Raw genomic sequence first — 23,499 nt, forward strand, 5'->3', positions numbered from 1 at the left:
GTCTAGTCATAATGTATCATGATTTTATAGTTCCCAGTGGTAAATGAAACACCACCACCACCACCACCAGGCTGAAGAAAAACAGTTATACGTAAACATTTACCCCAGTGTAATTCCAAATTAAGCAAAAACGGCACACAGAAGAATGTAAGAACTTACACAAAATCCAAGTCACGGCACTGCAGGACAGAGACATCTGACCTTCTGCTCTATGGCAGGATTTTCCACGTATAACTTAATTTACAAAGTATATAGTAATAGCACAGTACCCTTTATTAAAATAAATGAACCACATGCTACTGAAAAGGCAAAGCCCAAGGGCACAGGCTTGGAGAATTCCGCACACTGTATTCTCCAGCCCACTCCTGAAATGTTCTAAGTGGGGTTGCCAGGCCACAGCAGGCAACCGGCAGCAGCATGTTGCGGGCAGGGACTGGTGTGCTGACGCCGTGCCCATGCACTGATGTGATGGGGATATTCTAGGAGTTGCAAGAGTTTTTGGAAATTCTGTGGTGTCCCAAGATGTCACTTCTGGTTTTCACCTGAAATTGTATGTCAATGTGATAAACAATGTTTTGCCAGCTTGCTGTTGAATGAACACCTTAGTAAGAAATACAGTTTGCGTCAGTGTAATGGGTGAAATGGCTCCGACAAAATCAATTAATGAAGTTCACCAAGAGGAAGTTTCTTAGCTATCAAGTCAATGTCACCCAGTTCCTACCATACTCGGCCCACCAATCAACCTAGGAGAGCCAGATCTCCTGCCTCCTGGCAATTGTCCCATTCTCTACCAGTGTTTTATAGGCTGGCAAGGGGGAATGAGGAATTCCATCCCTAAATGCAGTATCCTTGAGAGTCCCTTGGACTGCAAGGAGATCAAATCAGTCAATCCTAAAAAAAATCAGCACTAACTGTTACCTGGAAGGCCAGATTCTGAAGCTCAAATACTTTGGCCACCAAATGAGAAGGGAGCACTCACTGGAGAAGACCCTGATGCTGGGAAAGATTGAAGGTCAAAGAAGAAGGGGATGACAAAGGATGAGATGGTTAGACAGTGTTATCGATGCAACGAACATGAAATTAAGCAAACTTCGGAGCACAACGGAAGACAGGAGGGCCTGGCGTGATGTGGTCCATAGGGTCGTGAAGAGTCGGACTCGACTGTGTGACTGAACAACAACAACATGCAGTATCCTATATGGACTTTTTGAGGTCAATGAACTACAAATAAAGAATAGAGAGACTGGAGAAAGAGCAACGTGGCAATCTCTTTTAAAATGTATAAAATGCTTCAAAAGCTGTGAAAGCACCAAGAACCTGATCACCATATTATGAATTCGAGTAGTCTAGGGCTTAAGGTCTTTAGCTCAGCCCTGACTTGGACAGCCCAGGCAAGCCTGATCTCATCGGATCTTGGAAGCTAAGTAGGGTCGACTCTGGCAAGCACTTGGATGGGAGACCTCCTTGAAAAACCAGAGGCGGGAGGTGGGGACAGGCTTTATTCAGCTACCTCTCTGAATATACTCCAGGCCCCCAGTAGGGGTCAGTCACCAGAGGTCGCCATGACTTCCAGATGCACACAGACTCACATGCGCGCACACACACCCATATAAAAAATACAACCCCCCCCCCCCAAAAAAAAAAGGTTTTTAGCTCAGACTAGGACAACTAGATCCTCAAATTGTTGTATTTAGAGGACTGAACTCCAAAAGATTTTCAATGTGAACTGATTTTACACAAGGTTAACTAATGATGGTGCCCTTTTATATTAAGTAGAATCTTTTGTAGACCAGGATAAACAGGATAAAGTGTAACTGTAAATAACAGGAAAACTGCAGACAATATATTGTCACTAGTACACCCACACTTTTTTTACAAAAACAATATCCTAAAGTATAACAAAATATCATATGAACAAAATGAAAATGTCAAAAAAATTCCTTTGAACAGTCTTACCAATTTTTAATTCATCAGCCAAACTTTCTTTTGTAAGACTCAGCAGCTCTTTACCATCAATGTTATTTTTTTGGAAAATCTCTACGAGGGCTTTTAAACCATGATTGCATAGCCAAACTGAAACATCTTCTTCTGACCAGTTCTCAATGGATGTTTTTGGACTCTCTTTTCGTGCAGTTTCTGAGTACGTGGGGGGGGGGGGGAATCAAAAGAAGATTAAACATTTTGGATAAATGAAGAAAATTTCTATATATCTATGGATCCCACTCCATATCAAGAACCCTACACAAGCAGGCCTTATTGTGGCTGCAGAACAGGCTTCTTCAAGTCTGGGAGAATCTAGTTTTGGCACCACTGACTCAGCCTGACCACCACCTGGTGTCTCAGGACAGCAGGGTTAAAAGGAAGGGACCACAGGGGTTGCAGGATAGGAGGAGAGGGTGAGCAGGGGGCAAGAGGGGGAGAAAATGGAGAGGAATGAGGGAAAAAATAAAGGAACTGATGACCAGAGGGTGGAAACAGAACTGAGAAGCAGGAGCCAAAGCAAGTGGTGAAGAGAAGGGGGAGAGAGAACGAAAAAAGGGGAGAGGAACGGACATGGAGGGGGGCTGGCTGGGGGAAATAGGATTTCCTGTCTAAAAATTCTTACAGGTCCCCATTTGTGATGTATGCAAAACAGTAAAGATGTTCCCCAAACTTTGAAGGTTCATTTCAATACAATGCTTCTGTAGTTCTACATTTCCCAATACAAATCCGTGAATGCTGCTCATCACAGCATGTTCTGCTCTTTATACCATTTTTCAGAGAGATCGACCCTAGACTGCAGTAAGGCTTTTCCAGTGGTGGGACTGACCACCGCATAATCTTTCAGGAAACTTCATGTTTTAGAAGGACTTTTGTTGATTTTGTTTTGTTTGCAGCAGACTTTGTGTTTGGGTTATCTTACAGTAAGGTTTTGTTGATTTTGTTTTGTTTGCAGCAGACTCTGTGTTTTTTTATTTTAAATGGATTTTATATAATTTGTTTATACGTTTGGCATAATGTATAGAAACTGACATGGTGAACAGCAATGTACAAATGTGTTCAATAAATAAATAAATATGTTTGCATCAAACTTTAAAAAGGGCTAGTCAACACATAATTGCTTGACATATTTATGCACTTACAAAATGGCAAACAACATTTTTGTTGTTTGACTACAGAACTACAGTATCCTGGGAAAGACCAACCAGAAGCCTTGGAAAACCATAGCAGACTTTTAGAATAAGAAGCTGACTGACTTAGTGGCTTCATCTGTGTGTGTGTGTGTGTGAGAGAGAGAGAGAGAGAGTAATATCTTTACCTTATGTTAACAAATGATGAATATTTAAAAAACATGAGGCAAATGCTTTTCTGTACTAACCTGTGAAAAGTTTTTTTGGTTCAAACTGCCAGATGTTCACACATTTATCCATAGAACCCGTAGCAAATAATGGAATATCTGGTGCAAAGGCACAAGTTGTAACATACCTAGAAATAAAAACAAGTTGATAGATATATATCACAGATGAAAAGTTCCCAGTAGCTAATATTATGGAAAAAATATCCTAATATCACACCTGGTATGCTGAGTCAAAGTGTGTAGGATGTTTCCAGTGTTCTGCCAATGACAATTAAAAAAATGTTTCAGGGCAAGCAAAGGTCAGTTATAACCAATAATCTATTTTTTGCTGGAAGCTTTAGTCCAAAGAGCATTTGTAATCATGAAGCATAGAAATTAAAACAATTTTTCTAAAAGCGCAAATAGATTAGCTGCAGAAGAAAACAATATATAACAAAATTGCTCTGCAGAAATAAAATACATCCTACACTTGTAGCACTGAGGAACGGAATCTTTCAAATGGAATGCTTCAACAGCTGCTTAATATTTTAAATACTTTTTAAAAAATCCTAAAAAAAGCTGAATAAGCAGCACTCAAAAAATTAAAATGATAAAAAAGACCATGATAATTCATCAGTAATACTCTTTATATTAAGAAAACCTTGTGCTTAGCATACTTGGCCACTAGATGCTACTCTTCACAAGCATATTTTTGTACCCTGCATTAATAAGATAACATAATAGGGCTGCTTCATTATTGGGGGGGGGAGGAAGGTTTATTTAAGCAGAATTTTCAAAAGACATAAGACTTAATTGACAAGAATTCCTAAGAAAAAATATCCACTTTGGTGTCAGCTTCAGATTTACAATATTTACACAGAAGGAATACAACTCTGAAAGTAAGATTAATAATGTTTTGTGTGTATACACATACACACAAAAAGACTACTACTGGACACAACTGTATCTCTTAGGCAAATGTAAGACAACTTGTGAAAAACACCTACTCTTTCCTTTGAGTAAATAGTGTAATGCACTTCAGACCATAAACTAAGGTCACAATCTTTTTAAAGTTTTTAAGGGCAAAATTAGATGTGATGTGGAGGGAAATCCACATGTATTTATTGTAGGGTTGCCAGGTCGAATCTTCTCTCCAGCGGGAGGAATTTGGGGGGCATTCCAGGAGGGGGAGGGGACTTCCCGACGCGATGATGTCACATGGAAGTGACTTCATCATGTCCAGGAAGCCAGTGCTGAGCATGCCTGAACTGCAAGTGGTGAATTTGCCACTTGGAGTTTAGGCATGGATAGCCCTTGCTTGAAAAAAACATTTAATAATCTTTTATTTATATAATATAACAACAATGTACAGTAGCCCATACTATTAGGAAACCACAACAATAACAATATAATTACAAACACAAGCCTTCCCCCCCCAAAAAAAAACCACAAGAGCAATAAAACCAAACAGCTATTCAATATATAGCTATAACCTTCAAATGATCAGGAAGTGCCTTTTTAAGCTTACTATGTCTTTCCATATATTCAACAAAAGGGAACCAATGTTCCAAGTAATCTGAATGAAAGTCCGGATTCTCTGCCAGGGAAATAACATCTGATATTTTATCCAAGACCAGGTATTCTCATAACTTACTGAACCACATGTTTGATGAGGGTTGTATACTATATTTCCAATGCCTAGCCACTATAGTCTTGGCTGCCACCAACATGTAAGAAACGAGATCTTTCCTGACAGCAGGAACATCTATCCCCTCCCATAAATTAAGCAATCCCTCTTAGGGATACTGTGCCCAGTAATATCACACATCAGTTTAAGAATAGTGGTCCAATATTGCATTATAGCAGGGCACGGCCACCAGCAGTGAATGTAAGAGCCAGGCTGCCCACAACTCCTCCAACACCTGGGGCTGTATGAGGGTAAAATTAGCTGCTTTAGAGTTCAGGCACAAGGTGCTCGCTTCCTGGGACTGGCAGCCATCCCCTCCCTCCCTCCCTGAGAGATTTAAAGGGTCCTCCATCTGATCGTGCCCTTTAAATATTGCAGGAGGGAGAGGGGCAGTGGGCAAGAGCCCTCAAATGCAGGGGAACCCCTCTCCCAACCTTTGGGATGGCAACCCTAATTTATTCATCGTACAAATTTTTTCATTCTTCTTAATTTTTATGTCCATATGTGTGTGTCTTGTGTTGTGGGGTTATTGTTTAAAAGAGTTCATGGGCAAGGGCAACTAAACCTTCCCCCCCGGATCTGGATTTTAGCACAGTTTAAGGCAGGGGTCTCCAGTGTGATGCCCATGGGCACCATGGTGTCTGATGAGTCCTTTCCTGGTGCTCACCAAGTGCTTTTTAAGAAGTAGGCAAGACCAGGTGGGGCTTTTGCCCAGCAAGGATTCTGATTGTCCACTGGAGATTTGATTGGCTGTGCAGTTCTTTTTAAAGATGTCTGCTGCTGCAGCTGTTACCCCACCACAAGGATCTTCACTGTGTGACTGAAGGTAATTTGCAGCAGCCATTGTATGGTTGGCTCCACCTCCTATACCAGCAATTTTGTGGCTGCACCCACCATGTTGTATCAAAATTCCAAAGGCACCCTCAGGCTCAAAAGGGTTTAGGGCCTAAGATTATGAGGGGCTTCTATGTACAAAATTTACTAAAAAGTACTAGTTTACGATTTTAGTAATGCTATGGGGCCCTTAAACTTGACAGAATTTTAACCTGGGTCTCCCAGATCTAGGGATGTCAGGATTTGGGGACAGGTGCACTGGAGTCATTTTGGTGCAAGACGTCACTTCTGATGAAAAAACCACAAGTGACACCATGACACTGGAGGCGACTCTCTGGAATTTGACTAAGTGCTATGGTTAAAACATAAATCCTAATCATCTCCCACATCATACTGCCATGGCTGCTTTTCACTAGAACTGACCTCGAATGACAGTTGCACGCCTGTCCCTCCCCCCAGCCTTTGAGGGGCCAGAAAGCAATGGGAGGGATCGCTGAGAGACCTGGCATCCCTATCTAGATCTTAGACCAACACTTTAACCACAGCACCAAACTGGCCCTACCGCAGTGGCCTACCAGATGCCCTAGAAGTCCCACAACAGAGGCACACAAGCCCAAATGTCTCTTGTTGTCCCCCAGCAAATAGTACTGAGAGATACACTATCTTAATGAATCAAAATTCTGTTTTGTTTTTTGGAAGGACCTCCACATGAGGCTCACCCGGCACCTTGGACAAGGAAATTGTTTTTTCAGTGGGCAGAAACCCTGAAACAGATGTCCTTCTTTTTGCAGAAGTTAGTAATTTCTAGCTTTAGACAATTGACTAAGTAACAGACAAGAAGAAAAACAGATTCTTAATCCTCTTGTGCTAAACATAACATATTGATGAGAAACAAAGAGGATGACAATTCAATTTTTAAGCTCCTGCAAGATGTGAGCCAGGAAATGAGGTAGAATTACTGTGTCAAGTACAACTATATTTCAACACATGTTTCTGTGTCAAATAAAACAATGAAAGCATGGATCAGTTCCCAGCATTTAATATTTATATTTAATATTATTTATATAATTTATAGTCCACCTTTCTCACAGAGAAAGCACATTTGTTTCTGAAGGTCTGGTCTCCGCACCACATGTCTAAAGGCCACTCAACTTCATCTAATAATTGTAAGCCCTATGAGAAACATATGAGGCTATAAAGAAAAGGCTGTTGTGTAAGGACAGCTGAAGAAGAAGAAAAGATTTCTGCCAGGGGGCAGCTGTAAAGGTCAGTGGAAAAGAAATGTTGAAAAGAAGCTACAGATGTTATGTTAGCTTGTCTTCCCTCACTCTCATGGTACAGGTACCTCCTGGACCACCACCACAACTTACTACATGTACATAACTTAACCCAATAATTTTTTTTTTAACTACATCAAGCATTTCGCTGTTCTGATTTAAAATGGTTTGAATCAGTGGCTTGGCTTGGATCTTGCCTAGAATTTCCACAGGTATAAGGAAGGGGATGATTTACACCAGTTCCCATCTCCATGGTGGCTCAACCACCCCCATGCTGCTCTTGAGAATCCCCAGAAATAGCTGGGGGGAATCAGAGGTCTCTTGCACGGTGCAATAGGCGAAAATAATCTCTCCTTGGTTTACACCCATGGAAATCCTAGGTAAAATCCAAGCCAAGATTAGTATCACATTACGAAAAATATTCTAATCATATATTGATGAATGTCAAAGTCTATATCACAATAGACCCCAGCAACATCTATTATATTGATTATAAAATCTAGAACATGATAGAGAGCTACTGATATACTGTATTGCAACAGCTCTTTAATCTCAAAATTCACAATGATCAAGCTTAATCCTATCTTACTGCAGCAAAAGTACAGCAGAGCCATACTGCTCTGTATGCTACATGTAATGAAACAGCTCCAATTCCCTTAATATATTGAAAAGCTGGCACAATACGATTCATATCTTAAATGGTTAAATACTTACAGTTTCAAAAATAATAACTGTTTTGTCCACAGATCTAATAAAAATAAATTAAATGGTACATAAATTTTAAAGAATGGCACAGCAAGAAATATGACAAAACTTGTTTTGCAACAAGAGATATTAATAGTTCTTATAGTTTTCAACTGTCCTGATTCAATAAAATATAATGCTATAAATGATTATATCAGCTCTCATTGCACCACTGTTAGACAACGATCTAGAGATCTGCATCAGTCTTTATTCACCTCACAGTAACCTAGGAAGTCTAGTCTGTCAAAAAAATAAACAGAATGAAAAACAGCTGGAAGAAACTATATGGGTGCGGTCAGACGGCAGGCTGGGAGCAGTGTAAACCGCTCCGGTTCCAACTAGATGAATTTGATCTGGGGGAAGTGCGATCACGCTCACCTCTTACATTGCTCCTCAGCGTCCACACTTCAGGCGCTCAGCAGAGCGTGTTGGCGGGTTGGGTTTTTTTACACAGTTTGAACATGCACATAGGCAGTCTTCCTTATAATGAAGATCTTTGCGCAGGCACAGAACAACCCAACCCGAAAAGCATGCCCTGAAGTGAAGACGTCCCTTTAAATTTTTACTCTGAAACTGGCCTCCGTGAGGTCCCGGACTCGTCTAAAGCCTTACACTAGGCACTTTTAAAAAAATTTAACAACGGGGCGAAGCTTCGCCCAAGCGCACATTGCCCACTAAAAAAAAAAGGCGGCCGAAAAGCGGAAGTGGCTCTACACCAACGGAGAGCGATCAGACAAGGGAAAAGCAGCTAGAACCGAAGCACTCAGGAAAACACCACTTGGGTACCTAGTGACAAACTACACCAGTTTAAGGGGTGTTTGTGACGGTTGGCAACGGTTAGGGATGGAAGGCAGATGTTGTGCGTGTGATCGCGCATAAGTACTCCGATTCTAACCGGCATCTATACCACCTTAAATGCCCCGTCTCAACGCACCCTATCAGAAACAAATTGTTCTGAACATTAATACCTCATGGTTCTGACAGAAAAGCTAATAGAAAAACAGTGTTCTGTAGCTGTAATCTTTCCTAGCCTCCTAGGCACTATTTGACAACTGGTCTTGTATTCTGAATAAACTGATCCTTAGTTGACTCGGACTGGCACAACAGCTATCAGTTCCCAAGACTTTGATTTACCAAAACTAATTTACAGTGCCACCCTGAGCCCAGTTACATCCTACTAAGTCCATTGAAATCAGTGGGCTAAGAATGGTGCACTCCTACTTAAGATGGCACCGTTAAATGTTCTTTTACAAGAACATTTTGTGACACCATACATAAATCAATTCTTTAAAAATTCAGAATGAATTTAAATCATAGCAGCATCTTTTCATTACAAAAATAGAGGAAGCTATATGGCTAAGTGAGCAGAACTGTAAAAATTAAACCCCAATAATAAAATTGAAGATTTACCCAGATATTACTGTTTGCCCATCACAGGAAAAAGCACAAGCCAGAACTGGAGCAGTATGTCCACTTAATGTATGTTTACATCTTAATTCCATGCCTATACGTGAAAAAAAATGTAAATTTAAATGCTCTGAATAAATTGACAGGCTTATAATATTGAATACAAGCCAAATATGTGCTACTGTTTGCCTTGTCTTCTAATTTAAATATTAATAAAAGACAGCCTTTTAAGACAGGTTCTTCTCTCCCTGTCCCCATTAGTCCCAAATAACTCCAAAAAGCCCTGTGAAGTGGAAAAATGAAAAAGCAACATGGGCACAGCATACATGTGTGATGTTTTGGTATTCTGACCCTGCCCAACATGCACTATGGAAAATGCCAGCAGACTAGGGCTGCCAAGTGGGGGTGGGTAACCCCCCGCTTTGGAGGCCCGATTTCCACCGCTACGGAATCGGGCCCCGGGGGGAACTCCGCCCTCTGAAGCGCAGCATGTCTGCATCACCAGAGGTGACGCAACCACACCCTTCACATTGGGGGCGTGGCCCCGATCATCGGAGGGAAAACTCTATGGTTTTCCCTCTGACGATCAGGGCCATGGCCTCAATGTGATCGACGTCGCGTGTCACTTCGGGTGACATGCTGGCAGCACACGCACACGACGAGGGATGGCTCCTGGAGCGCGGTGAGGCTCCCCCGCCGGTGAGTGAAATTCACTTGGCAACCCTACAGCAGACATCTAAAACAGGCAGATCACAAAAATCTAAAATAGAGAAGGGACATAGCTTCAATTGCAAAGAAAGTATACCTACATTTCATTATTATAGTAGGTACTTAGGTTGATTTAAAGGTATCCTTAGACAGAGTACTACAAAGTATCCTAGGGAGATACTAGGCAGAATTTTACTTTCATTTTTGTACTATTAATTTTCTTTCGGGGGGAAATGCTTGTTTCTAGTAGTCTTATATTTTATATATAATATTCAGTTACTTAATTCCAGTAAAAATTGCATGTTTAAAAGTCCATTTTCAGAGAGCAAACAACCTTCCACATTATAGCTTCAGATATTATTAGCACCATGTGCTAACTTAGGGCCAAACTAAAGACAATAACAGGAAATCAGTGAATGGATCTCCCACAGGACATTTTTTTTTAAAGCAGAGGGATATTAATCTGATGCAAAATGCCACTTCTTAACCCTGCTCCAAACTGCCATTTTCCATGCATCATATGTATGGGCCCTTGTGTGTGTAAAGTGCCATCAGGTTGCTGACAACTTATGGTGATCCCAGCAAAGGGCTTTCATGGCAAGTGAGAATCAGAGATGGTTTGCCATTGCCTTCCTCTGCAGACCCTTCCTTGGTGGCCTCCCTTCCAAGCATCAACCCTGCTTAACTTCCAAGAACTGATGATATCAGGCTACATTGAGCTGCCTTCTCTCCCTCTGTATAGGCCCTCACCATGCAGTCTTTTAGGGCTTCATCTGAACCATATTATAAAACCAGAAAACATCCAGTTTTATGGTATAAAAATTAACTATTTTATGGTATAAAAATTAAATACACTATCTGAATATAATCTACAAAGTTTTCCAGATAATGGTTCATTTAGATTACATTGCAATACGTTGGAATAAAAAAGTAGAAATGCAAGAATATATGGGGCAAAGTGAAATGCTATTTCAGCAAAAAGCAAAGCAATCCTCTACTAAGGGCAAGTGTTTATATACTCTGCACAGCATTTAATCATTGCTTCTAGCACTTCCGGGTTTCCCAGCTCCTAATTATACACTTTATTTCCTTTAACATAATTTTTATACACAACACATGGCCACATTTTTACACAAGCCAGAGGCAGGTATTATTGGACAGCAGCTGCAGCCCCATCACCTTAGGACGGTCAACAACTGGGAGTTGGGGAAGAAAATACACTTTATTTCCTTTAACATAATTTTTATACACAACACATGGCCACATTTTTACACAAGCCAGAGGCAGGTATTATTGGACAGCAGCTGCAGCCCCATCACCTTTGGGAGCTGGGGAAGAGAGGCTTCTGTTGATCCTAGTGGCAACAGTTTCCATTCTCTTGCCCTTTCACTCTGTCATGGCCATTTGCTGAGGGTCCCAAAACCCAGAACTGGCCCTGTACATCTTGCATGTTTATGGAACATACAAAATTCATACAGCATATGGAACAATAAAAATGATACCCTGTAGTTACCCTTGCCAATATTTCAACATAAGCCAATAGCTAAGAAGTACAGCAACATGAAGGTTAGTAGTGTTGTGGGCATGGGTTTTTGGTTTGCTTGTTTTATTATACTTACCTATGGGATCAGCGGATGAAACAATCCATATCTTAATTACATTATCCTGCCCAGAAGAAGCCATCTGGAATTCTTGTTTATTACCTGATTTAAAAATGTATTTTGAAATGCATCAAGAATACAACAAAACAAGGTTTCTTATTTTTAATTAATGTCTCCTCATTCAATAAACTGAGCAAAATTAATAGTTCTTAAAAATATGTCAAATTTAAAAGGTGTTCACCCATTACAGGTACATAAAATACAAGCCACTGTGTGGAGAGGATAAATCGTTATGCCATGTACAGTTTATACAGTATCGGTGATCATTTCCCATAACCACCTAGGCCCAGCATACCTTTTGGGGCTCCCTCCCATATGCCACCCATTGTTACACAATGCCATTAGCTTCACAATTAATTCAGAAATTCTCTAATCATAAATTAAAGAACCAGCATGGTATAGTGGTCAGAGTGTCAAACTAAAATCCAAGAGAACCCAAATCCAGGAGACCCCCATTGTACCATGAAGCTTGATGGGTGACCTTGGGACAATTCTTTCTTAAACTAATCTGGCTCACAGGGCTGTCGTGAAGATAAAATAGAGAAGAGAAGGTATACTGCCTCGAGCTCCATGGTACAAAATGCACTAAATAGGGTGGCACAAAAATGAACTAAATAAATAATAAACCAGCTAAAATGTGGCACATTTTAGATAAATAAAATAATAAAGACTTCTTGTTAGAAATTAAATCAGTGTGTGACTGCCCCTATTCCAGCACATTCTTTCTGCTCTTGGAATTCACTTGCAACCCACCCTTTCCTCTATGCTGAGATTTCTTTTAAAGAATGTCAATAAACAAAACACAGTTTTGCAAGTTATCCACAAAACAATTGCTACAAAGAGGGTGGGGAACCAAGTTATTTATGGAAAACATTTGATTCTAAGAAGCCAATTAGTAACACAACCAAAGGGAAAGGAGATGATTTGATGTAATTGGCAGGATGGAAAAAGAATAGCTTTTAGCAGTTTTCCCAAAAGAGAAGAAAACATCTACAGCAAGTGCATCACTGTCAGAATCAAAAAAGGAAAACTATAATGACTGCATGCACCCCCCCCTCCGGAAAGATGACTCAGAAAGAACAACATGAATTCTATATTAACAGAAAATGGAGATCTACCAGGGGACTGTCACTGAAAGAACAAAGAAGAAGGGAAGATTAATGCATTTAAATCTATAGGAAAAATACCTAAACCAATAACCTAATGAAACAAGCAATGTGACTGATTTACTATATCACAGCAAATATTATTTTAAAACAGTTAATGCATATGTTTCCCAGAAACAGATGTGTTAAATTATCCACCTATAACTGAATCCATTAAAAAAAATTAAAAGCACGCTTTATTTTTATTTTACTTTCACTTGAAATATAGATTCTATATTTCTACAAGGGTCTTTTTAACAGTGATAATCACTGCATTTATTAAATTAGTAACTGATATATGTCACCAATATTGTCAGTTCCAGTTTTTTTACATTAAAAAGAAAAAAAACATAAGCTTTAAACATAGATGTCCATTAAACAGGAATTTTTTTTCTAGAGTTACAGGACACTTGTCTATAGTCAGAGAGTTCCCAGCGTGTCCTAATACTCATCCCCATGCAAAATAGTTGAAGACTTTGGTCACCGTCATTAATCTTTTATGAGAACTGAAGTGGTATCAAATGATGCGGTTAGCACAGAGAGATTTTGGTCCACTGATAGAACGAAGCTACAGGTTCCACTAATTAGACTGGTTATTCTACAAAGGAAGGTGCCTCACTGTGACACAGTTTACAAATTGAATCACACATCAAAGCAGTTACAATTGGTGAAACTTCTTATGTAGAAAGAATGTGTTTGCATCCTGTGTTCAGGATGGCCTAGATAGCCTGCCCTACTACTGTAGGAGCAAGCAGCCATTGTATCGCTATGTAAAAAAAAGTACAACATTCCAGATTCCTCCAAAAGGAGCAAGAGCATGGAGGCATAATCTATAAAGTGTCCACAGGTTTGTAATACTCAACAATTTGGTCGGAAGGCAAGTGAATCCCCACCCACTTCACTTGACTTAGCTGAAGGCATTCTGATGCTGCTGGAAGATAATGAATTAGAGAGAAAGCACAAGGCAGAAATGCAAACTAACATCAATCCATGATTTGGGAGTGGCAGCGCAAATCATAACTTGCTGTTCAGATGTGATCGAAAACTATGTCTTAATTCAGATACAATCCAAAAGCATATTTTAACTGAGCATTCATCTATAAACAGGGCTGCCAACCTCCAAGGGGTGGCTGGAGATCTGGGATTACAACTGATCTCCGGGCGAGAGAAATCAGTTCACCTGGAGAAAATGGCCACTTTGGAGGTGTGGTATTATACCCCACTGAAGTCCCTCCCCTCACCAAAATCTGCCCTCCTCAGGCTCCACTCCCCAAATCTCTAGATATTTCCCAACCCGGAGCTGGAAACCCTATCTGTAAACCAGGATTTGATCCACAGAAAACTATTCAAACCTTGGTTTGTTTTTAATACTATATTTTTATTATTTTTGCTTTTCCATACCTCCCCTACATTCACTTGGGCAATATCGAAGAAGAGGAGGAGGAGAAGGAAGAGGAGGAGATTGGATTTATACCCCGCCCTGCACTCGAAGTCTCAGAGCAGTTTACAAACTCCTTTCCCTTCCCCTCCCCACAATAGACAGCCTGTGAGGTGGGCGGGGCTGAGAGAGCTCTTTCAAGAACTGCTCTTTTAAGGACAGCTCTTGTCAGCACTATGGCTTGCCCAAGCTCATCCAGCAGCTGCAAGTGGAGGAGTGGGGAATCAAACCCGGTTCTCCGAGATTAGAGTCCACGCACTTAACCACTACACCAAACTGGCTTACACTGTAGTGAAATTGGTGTCAGGAATAAGCTACGATACCTATGTCCAAACATCATACAAAAATCATAGTTAAGGCTACAGTTAAACAAAAAACTAACGGTAGTTTCATATCCTGGTTTGATACATTTTAACCAACCATAGATAGCGAAGTGCCCCACAATCAAATGATTACCCTAATCAAAAATGAACCAAGGATCAAACCAGGAGACAGACTGAGGAAGACAAATGCACAAAGGGAGTTGAAAAATCAAGTTTGGGACAGATGTCATTCCCTAATACAGGCCTTAACACATTTTCAGTACTATGAGCCACCCCAACAATTTAGGAGTCAGGCATATTTTTCAGCATTCATGGTTTTATAGTTTAATGACCATAATTTTTAATTATTGCTACCACAAAACCTAATCTTAAACTATTCAGAGTTTCCTGTCATGTTTTTTTTAAAAAATACTGTAACAAAAGTGTTGTAGTGTATAAACAAATAAGGGGTAACCCTGGTTGTCATCACAACAGAAAGCTAACCACTACACCACTCCTAAATAAGCTTTGCACTTCAACTGAGAATCACCAAGGGGCACTTACAATAAATGACTGCTGAAAATCCTAGAAGCTACGATGAAATTTCTAGGCACCATGGTGCTTTGGGATTTGTTGAGCCGTGTCTTAATTACTTTTTCTTATAGAACATAGTTTGAGTCCATTGGCATCTTTAAGACCAACAAAGTTTAATTCTAGGTATAAGCTTTTGTATGCATGTATACTTATCAGATGCACACAAAAGCTTATACCCAGAATTAAACTTTGTTGCTCTTAAAGGTGCCAATGGACTCAAACTTTGTTCTATTGCTTCAGATCAACATCCCTACCCAGCTGAATCTATTTTTCTTGTAGTTACAAACAGAACTAAACTCTACCAGTTTCCTTTTAGAAATACAAATGATTTGTGAAAAAATAACATTTTAAGTACTCCTTATTTCCTTATCTTCTATAGTGCAAGATACTGATGTTGAGAGAGAAAATCTATTTACAAAATACTATTACAAAACAGTGTCATAAACTTGCAGAGAATAATCTGTTCATAGCTGCGGTGGCTCAAGTGGTTAAGATGCTGAACTGCAGGCTGTGGGAGGTCAGTAGTTCAGCAGTTCGAGACCCGAGTGCCGCATGACGGAGTGAGCTCCCGTCTCTGGCCCCAGCTCCTGCCAACCTAGCAGTTCAAAAGCAAGAAACTGCAAGCAGATAAATAGGTACCACTTCAGTGGGAAGGTAACAGAGTTCCGTGCGCCTTGGTGTTTAGTCATGCCGGCCACATGACCAAGGAAACGTCTTCGGACAGCGCTGGCTCTTCGGCCTTGAAACGGAGATGAGCACCACAACCCTAGAGTCGGATTCGACTGACTTTCGAGCAAGGGAACCTTTACCTTTTAGACTGAAGCTCTTAGTGGGGTTCAAAATTAGAGATCTAGAAGCACAAGTTATGTGGGAAAACCTGGACAGTATTCCACAAGTATTCCACAGAGGACTTTTTAAAAAAGTAGACTATACAAAACTAAAGCCAGAACATCCATTCGTCAGTATATTTTGAGTTTTATCACGCAACTGAAGAAGGAGAGTTGGTTTTATACCCTGCCCTTCACTACCCAAAGGAGTCTCACAGCGACTTACAGTCACCTCCCCTTCCTCTCCCCCACAACAGACACCCTGTGAGGTAGGTGGGGCCAAGAGAGCTCTAAGAGAGCTGTGACTTAGCCAAGGTCACCCAGTTGGCTTTATGTGGAGGAGCTGGGAATCAAACCTAGTTCTCCAGATTAGAGTCCGTCACTCTTAACCATTACACCAAACTGGCAATTGAGTGTTTACACAGCACAGCCACTATACCTTTGCATTCACAGGATTCCCCCCCACACAAGTGTCCAGCCCTCATGAATCATCATGCTATTATCATAGTGCTTTAATCTGCAAAAGATTCCAGAAGTTAACAGATGCTTCTTTATTTGGCAACAATAGATGACTTTCACTTGTTGCTTCCAGTTACTTTCCCTAAAAATACTAGTCCCTTGATTCCCATTGTTCTTCTCCACCCTTTCCAAAAATTCAAAATCCTACATAACTCAAATATTGATTCCTCAATAAAGCATATAAATTGAGGATATATATTTATTTGTTTAATGTGTTCTAAGAGAAAAAATTGTGTGGATTCCTAGTTTCAAAGCACTTGACTTATGGGAGTCATTGCTTGTTTTGTAAAATCTAAGCTACGATAACCGTCACTATAAACGGGCTATACACATCAATGCAGTACTTTAAATGTCATTTTAAAATGTTTGGTCTCCTGGTTTTGCTCTTTTTAAAAAGCTAGACAATGTTCAACATGAGTACAATGAGGAAAATGGCATACTTCTTAGCATAATTCTCCTTATCACACAACTTAGGCTTCCTTCACACAGAGTATTAACAGCTTTGTTTTACAGATATGCCAATCATTCAGATACTTTCCTAGACACTTTCTCTATAATCACAATCAGGAGACGGCCAACTGAAGAGAAAGGAAAGCACTCTGAAACATCAGGAACAGTCTGCTTCTGTTCACCTACCTGATGGCAAACAGACTATGAATAAGATATAGAACATAAGATGAAAAAAGATATTATAAGGAATTATTTAAATTGCAAGTTAACTAACCTGAAACTGGCTGCGAAGAAAAGTCACAGCAGGTGACTCCAAGATCGTGAGCTTTCTCATTATACAAGCACCTCATTTTGTCATCCCAAACAGTTAAATCTCCACATGATGATCCTGTCACAAAGAAGCTTCCATTAGGAGCAAATGCGCAGGCCACTAAGGAGCCATCCTGAACACTGCCGGATCTGAAAGACAAGAATAAAGGAATTGAACTTCATAAATTCAGTACCCTGAGAATGTTATAAGTAAAATATTTTAATGTTATACCAATTCTAGAACAGAATATAAAAAAGCATTCTAACTTAAGGCAAATACATTAACACCCTACACAATATAGAGAGATAAATATTTAACTATGGAACATCAGGCTTCTATTCACCTCCCACATATAGATTGATAATTTATAATCACTTAATGAAGTTTTTACTTATAAACCACCTCAAGCAGGACTCCAGAGAAGCAGCGTAAGATGTTCCTAGGTAAATAAACAGCATGGCACAAGAAGTTTGCCTTTCTTCAATAATGAACTTAGATTTATGTTCAATGCAATATGAAGGAATTTACTATTACAAAATTCAGAGTTTCTAGCAAATTATGTTTTGTGGGACACATTGCTGCTAAGAGTGGTAGGTCTGCTATTATCTTCTAATAAAAGAGGTTATGTCTCCATATGATCTACATTTTGAAGCAAAGGAAGAAATAAAAGATTTCTAGGCTCAGAAAAATGATTGCATTCAACGGTTGCGTGATACAGGCTGTCTACATTACCTGCACCACACTCACATACTCTATTAGAGTATGGTATCTTAAGATACCTCCCTTGCAGTACTCTAGATGGCAGGGCATTAAGGCATGCCAAAGGGACACCTATAGCAAGGAACAGTCAAATATGAGCAGTAATCGGGGTCACTCTCCAGGTGGAAGAATACCAACAAACTGAGTAGAACAAACACGTCGTGCTCTACAGACTGTACTGTTATAATCATACTTAAATAGATGTTTCTTGGGAATTCTTATGGCTTCCTGTCTGATAACTAAATAAAGGGAATCCAAGGAAAGATAGTCGTTGCTCGACAAGTTATTAATAAGAACAGCTTTAAGTGAAATTAAATCTGATGTTGAAATGGTCTCAACTCTGTGCAGAACTTGCCTCTAAAACAGTAATGCTTAAGTAGTAAAACTGACACAGTCTTTGCTTTTTGGCAATCCCATAACATTTTCCCACAAAGAACCCAACCTGTTTGCTTTGTCTAGTTCTGCACCTTAATAACTGTCCTATACACAAACAGCAAACAATGTTTTTATTATAAAAATTATCCTTACATACACGCCTGTTATTTTGAAACAGTTCAGTGTAGATTATTCACACAATACTAACTGAATAGTCAGGTCACTGAAATCAAAGGATCAAGGTTAACCCCATTTTTATTATCAACAGAAAGGGAGGGGCTCAGTGGCACTGCATTCAGATCCTAGGTTCGGTCTCTGGTATTTTCATTTAAATGAATCTCTGGTAACAGTTACTAGGAAAGGTCTTTCTCTGCCTAAGGCCCTGGAATACTGCCACGGAAAGGCCCTGGGAAATTGCCAGAGCAGACTCTGCTGAGGTAGATGGACCAAGATCTGACTCAATATACAGCAGCTTCATATTTTCACAAAGGTTCCTTCACCATTACTAATATAAAAAGTTTAATGCTCCTTCCACTGTAATGAACACCAGGTAGGGCTGCCAAGCCACGGCGGGGGATCCGTGCGTCGTCAAGCAAAGGAACAATTAAAATATTTCTAGGCTAAAAAAATGATTGCATTCAAAGATCACATGATACAGGGTGTCTGTACTACCTGCACCACAGTCGCATAGTCTATCAGCATATGGTATCTTAAGATACCTCCCTTGCAAAATTCTAGATGGTAGAGCATAAAGGCATACCTATAGTGAGGAACAGTCAAATTGAGCTGTAATCAGGGAGCTCTCCAAGTGGAAGAATACCAACAAACTGAGTAGAACAAACACGTCGTGCTCTACAGACTGTACTGTTATAATCATACTTAAATAGAGGACACTACGAGCGTCACATCCTGGCGACGCCGGCGCAACGCGTATCGCTGTCCCCCCGCGGCAGGGATCCTGTGACGACGCAGAGATCCCCCGCTGTGGCTTGGCAGCCCTAACACCAGGTAAAGAAGATGTGTGTCTAAACACTTTCAAGTAAGGTTGCCAGGCCCCCCACACAGGCCTCCTACTGGCAAGCCTTGTTGCCTGCTGCCGCTCAGAGCAGTGGCAGGAGAAACAAAAAACAAAATGCCAGCGGTGCAGATACCATGATGTCACTTTTGCGGAAAATCCAAAAGCAGGGTCACATTTCTCTAGGAACTGCCAGTGATCCCTAGATCAAGGTGATGTCACTTCTGTCTTTTCCTGAAACATGACACCAACACACACACCCATGTCCCTGCCCCCGCCTCCCAGCCAGCCGCTTGCCCGGCAGCGTTACTTTCAAGACTATAATCTTTCCAGGTATAGGAAGCCAAGATACTCACCGATGGACTTTCAAAGTCTGAACGTTCCAAAGAATTACACTGCCATCAGCTGCTCCTGAAACTAAATACAAGGAATCAGGAGAAAATCGACAAATTCTTACAGGGTTTCCTGAGGGATGCTCGAGAACTGCTAGCTTCAGTCCATTTTGAGTGTTCCACAGAACCGTGGTGCCATCAGTAGAACAAGAAGCTAAAATGTGTCCCGAAGGAGAAAAGCAGCAGCAGTGAACAGCGTAAGTATGGCCTTTTAATGGTGAGTAAGGAAGCTCTTCAAAATTGCTTAAACAATACAGACGGATAGTTTTGTCCAAGGAACATGTAGCCAAGAAGGAAGAAGAAAAGGCACAGTAGTTGATATCGTCACTGTGATCTGTTAAAGTACAAATTAATTTCACCATTTCATAAGGTTACCTGCAACAAAGAAAGAGAAATGTTATAATAACTCATAAATATCTTGATTCCAGTCTGTGTGCTGCTTAAGCAACAGCCAGTTATGCTTTATTAATAACTCTACCACAGTTAAAAAGCTTATCTGTTCTCAAAGAACAGCTATCTAGCCTTTAAGAAGGCAAATATAAATATTGCCACCCACTGGAACAAGACTGTGCCATTGCAAATAGCAGCATGAATAAGATTATCAAGACATGCTATAGCTACAATCTCTCTCTCCTAAATCTTGGTGGGTAGCCATGTTGGCCTCAAGCAGGGCAACAAAGTTTGAGTCCAGTGGCACCTTTAAAAACTTTGTTGGTCTTAAAGGTGCCACTGGACTCAAACTTCATTCTCCTAAATCCTGTTTTAAATTCTGAAAATCCAAACCATAACCTTTTAAAAAAGATTCTGATTTTCATGTTTGTGATAAATCCTGAAAATGTAATAGGTGTCCCGACCCAGCCTAAATTCCTTTTCTCAAATATAGATATCAGCATTCCTGGAAAATACATTAAACCTTTGAGCAACGATTTCAAAGGCTTAACATATTTAATGTTAGACTGTAAACATTTTAAAGGACACATAAAATATTCATGTTATATGTAAAATTATTTAGTTTAATATAAACATTAAAAAGTAAGCATGCAGATATATAAGTGCGGGGGTTGTTTTCTACCGTGATTTCTAAATCTTCACTAAAGACATAAGCTTTAAACATAGATGTCCATTAAACAGGAATTTTTTTTCTAGAGTTACAGGACACTTGTCTATAGTCAGAGAGTTCCCAGCGTGTCCTAATACTCATCCCCATGCAAAATAGTTGAAGACTTTGGTCACCGTCATTAATCTTTTATAAGAACTGAAGTGGTATCAAATGATGCGGTTAGCACAGAGAGATTGGTCCATTGATAGAACGAAGCTACAGGTTTCACTAATTAGACTGGTTATTCTACAAAGGAAGGTGCCTCACTGTGACACAGTTTACAAATTGAATCACACATCAAAGTAGTTACAATTGGTGAAACTTCTTATGGGTTGTTTTCTACCGTGATTTCTAAATCTTCACTAAAGACATCCCATCATGACCACTGAGGAACAAAATAGCGATTTTCCACTGTTAAGCCCATTATTTGCTGCGCTGTGAGAAAACACAGATGCTACGGAACCTTCACTGAATTAAATTCCTCTGAAAGATCTTAGTCAAAATTAGCATGTTTGAATTAGGGTTGCCAGGTCCCCCAGGGGGCGGGGAAACCCCTGCTCGATGGGTTGGTTCCCTCCCCGCCCGGATCAGGCTGCTGGGGGGAACCCTACCCCCAAAGTGCCAGGCACGCAGAGATGCTAGTGCCCCTGCCCTCGAATGCTAGTGCCCCTGCCCCCAACGTGCCCAACGCGATGATGTAACTTCCGGGTGATGTTATTGCAGTGCGCGCACAAATCGCCAAAGATCTCCTAGATGGGGACCGGGACTCCCCTGCTGAAAGGTAATTTGGACTTGGCAACCCTAGTTTGAATGGGACCTGAAGACTGCTTCTATCCAAGTTTATTCAGTTCAATGAGCCTTAGACTTGAGTAGGGGTGTGCATTCGGCTCTAGCTGAGCTGAAAAATAGTTGAAAAATACCTTATTGGTACTTACTGGCTTTTCTTTCAGCCAGATATAAAGGGGGGGGGTATATTTTCAGCTACTGAGCATAGCCAATCCCGGATAATCCTGAAAAAAATTGGGATTATCTGAGAAAACAGGATAGCCACAGTTAAACAGCATTTAAAGAGACTGTATTCCCTTTAAACACTGTTCTGGGTGAAGCTGCAGCTTCACAAATACATGTAAAGGGACCACGACACTTTTAAATATCTTTGGCTCCATTATACCCTATGGGGACTATTATAGTCAATGATCCCTATAGGCTATAATAGGGAATCTATCTGGGGATATATATGGAGGTCTGTGGGGGCTGAGTTTTTTGTATTTCTGTATTTTTATGTGCACATGTATGTGCGTGTATGTGTATGCACCTAGAAGTCATGGCAACCTCTGGTGAGTGACCCCTACTGGGGGCATGGAAGATATTCAAAGCGGTGACTGAATAAAGCCTGCCCCTGCCTCTGGTATTCCAAGGAAGTCTCCCATCCAAGTACTAGCCAGAGTCGACCCTGCTTAGCTTCCGAGATCTGACGAGATCGGGCTTGCCTGGGCTATCTAAATCAGGTCGGGGCTGTTTCTTTCGGTAGAAGCACCACATTTTCAGTGTAGTTGCTCGTGCTTCTACTCAAAAGAGCCCTCAAGTTTCAAAAAGATTGGACCATGGGGTCAAATTTTATGGGCCCCCAAAGAAGATGCCTCCGTCCTCCATTATTTCCAAATGGAGGCAAAAAACAGCAAACAAGCATGGACAGATGTCAAACCAGAGTCTCTGCAGTAGAAACTAAAGGAGGGGCATTTTTGCAGAATCAGTGCCACTGTGGCAATGCCAGGTCAACAAATCCAAGCAAAGGGTTTTTCTGCAAGCCTAGCACAGCCAGTGCATGTACAGATTACCCAGCAGAACCAGTGCATGTACAGAGTGCCCAGCAATATCAATGCCACTGTGACAATCCCAGCTCAAGAAATCCAAGCAGGGGTAGTTGTAAGCCAGTGCATGTACAGAGTGCCCAGCAGAACCACTGCGTGTACGAAGTGCTCAGCAGAACCACTGCCACTGTGGCAATGCCAGTTCAACAGATCAATATGGGGGATGCACACACAGAACAGCCAGTGCATGTACAGAGTGCCCAGTAGAACCAGTTCATGTACAGAGTGCTCAGCAGAACCAATGCTACTTAGGCAATGCCAGCTCAACACATCCACGCAAGGGGGATTCCAAGCCCAGCACAGCCAATGCATGTGCAGAGTGCTGAGCAGTACCAGTGCAATGTACAAGTACCCAGCAAAACCCAGTGCCTTTTCTTTAAATGCTTTCATTTTTTCCTCCACTGAAAACAATGGAGGATGGGGGCACCTCCTTTGGGCACTCTGTACATGCACTAGTTCTCCTGGGCACTCTGTACATACACTGGCTGTGGGGCAAGTGATGCTCTGTATTCTTGGTGCTTGGGGGGGATCAACAGTGGGAGGGCTTCTAGTATCCTGGCCCCACTGATGGACCTTCTGATGGCACCTGGTATTTTTGGCCACTGTTTGACAGAGTGTTGGACTAGATGGGCCCTTGGCCTGATCCAACATTGGCTTCTCTTATGTTCTTATGTTCCCTTCCCCGCACTGCTCTCTGCAGCTTGCTCAGAGCCAGCAGACTCTCCCCACCCCAGCATACACAGACAAGACTTTAAAAAAAAAAAAATCG

General features: G+C 40.9%; 1 protein-coding gene across 2 annotated transcripts in view; it reads right to left on the reverse strand.

Annotated features, from left to right (window-relative positions):
• Positions 1–23,499, reverse strand: part of WDSUB1 (WD repeat, sterile alpha motif and U-box domain containing 1) — a 37,735-nt gene that overhangs the window by 10,289 nt on the left and 3,947 nt on the right. For both annotated transcript variants that reach the window (XM_015411554.1, XM_015411555.1), the window contains exons 2-9: positions 19,725–20,135; positions 17,184–17,368; positions 11,593–11,676; positions 9,269–9,362; positions 7,829–7,862; positions 3,555–3,595; positions 3,359–3,465; positions 1,957–2,136 (exon numbers count right to left, since the gene is read on the reverse strand). In XM_015411554.1, the coding sequence (XP_015267040.1) occupies positions 1,957–2,136; positions 3,359–3,465; positions 3,555–3,595; positions 7,829–7,862; positions 9,269–9,362; positions 11,593–11,676; positions 17,184–17,368; positions 19,725–20,122 (1,123 nt within the window). In that variant the 5' untranslated portion in view covers positions 20,123–20,135. The remainder of the gene's footprint in view (positions 1–1,956; positions 2,137–3,358; positions 3,466–3,554; positions 3,596–7,828; positions 7,863–9,268; positions 9,363–11,592; positions 11,677–17,183; positions 17,369–19,724; positions 20,136–23,499) is intronic.

This window comes from Gekko japonicus, unplaced genomic scaffold, assembly GCF_001447785.1.
Source record: "Gekko japonicus isolate JY-2015 unplaced genomic scaffold, Gekko_japonicus_V1.1 scaffold6, whole genome shotgun sequence".
NCBI lineage: Eukaryota > Metazoa > Chordata > Lepidosauria > Squamata > Gekkonidae > Gekko > Gekko japonicus.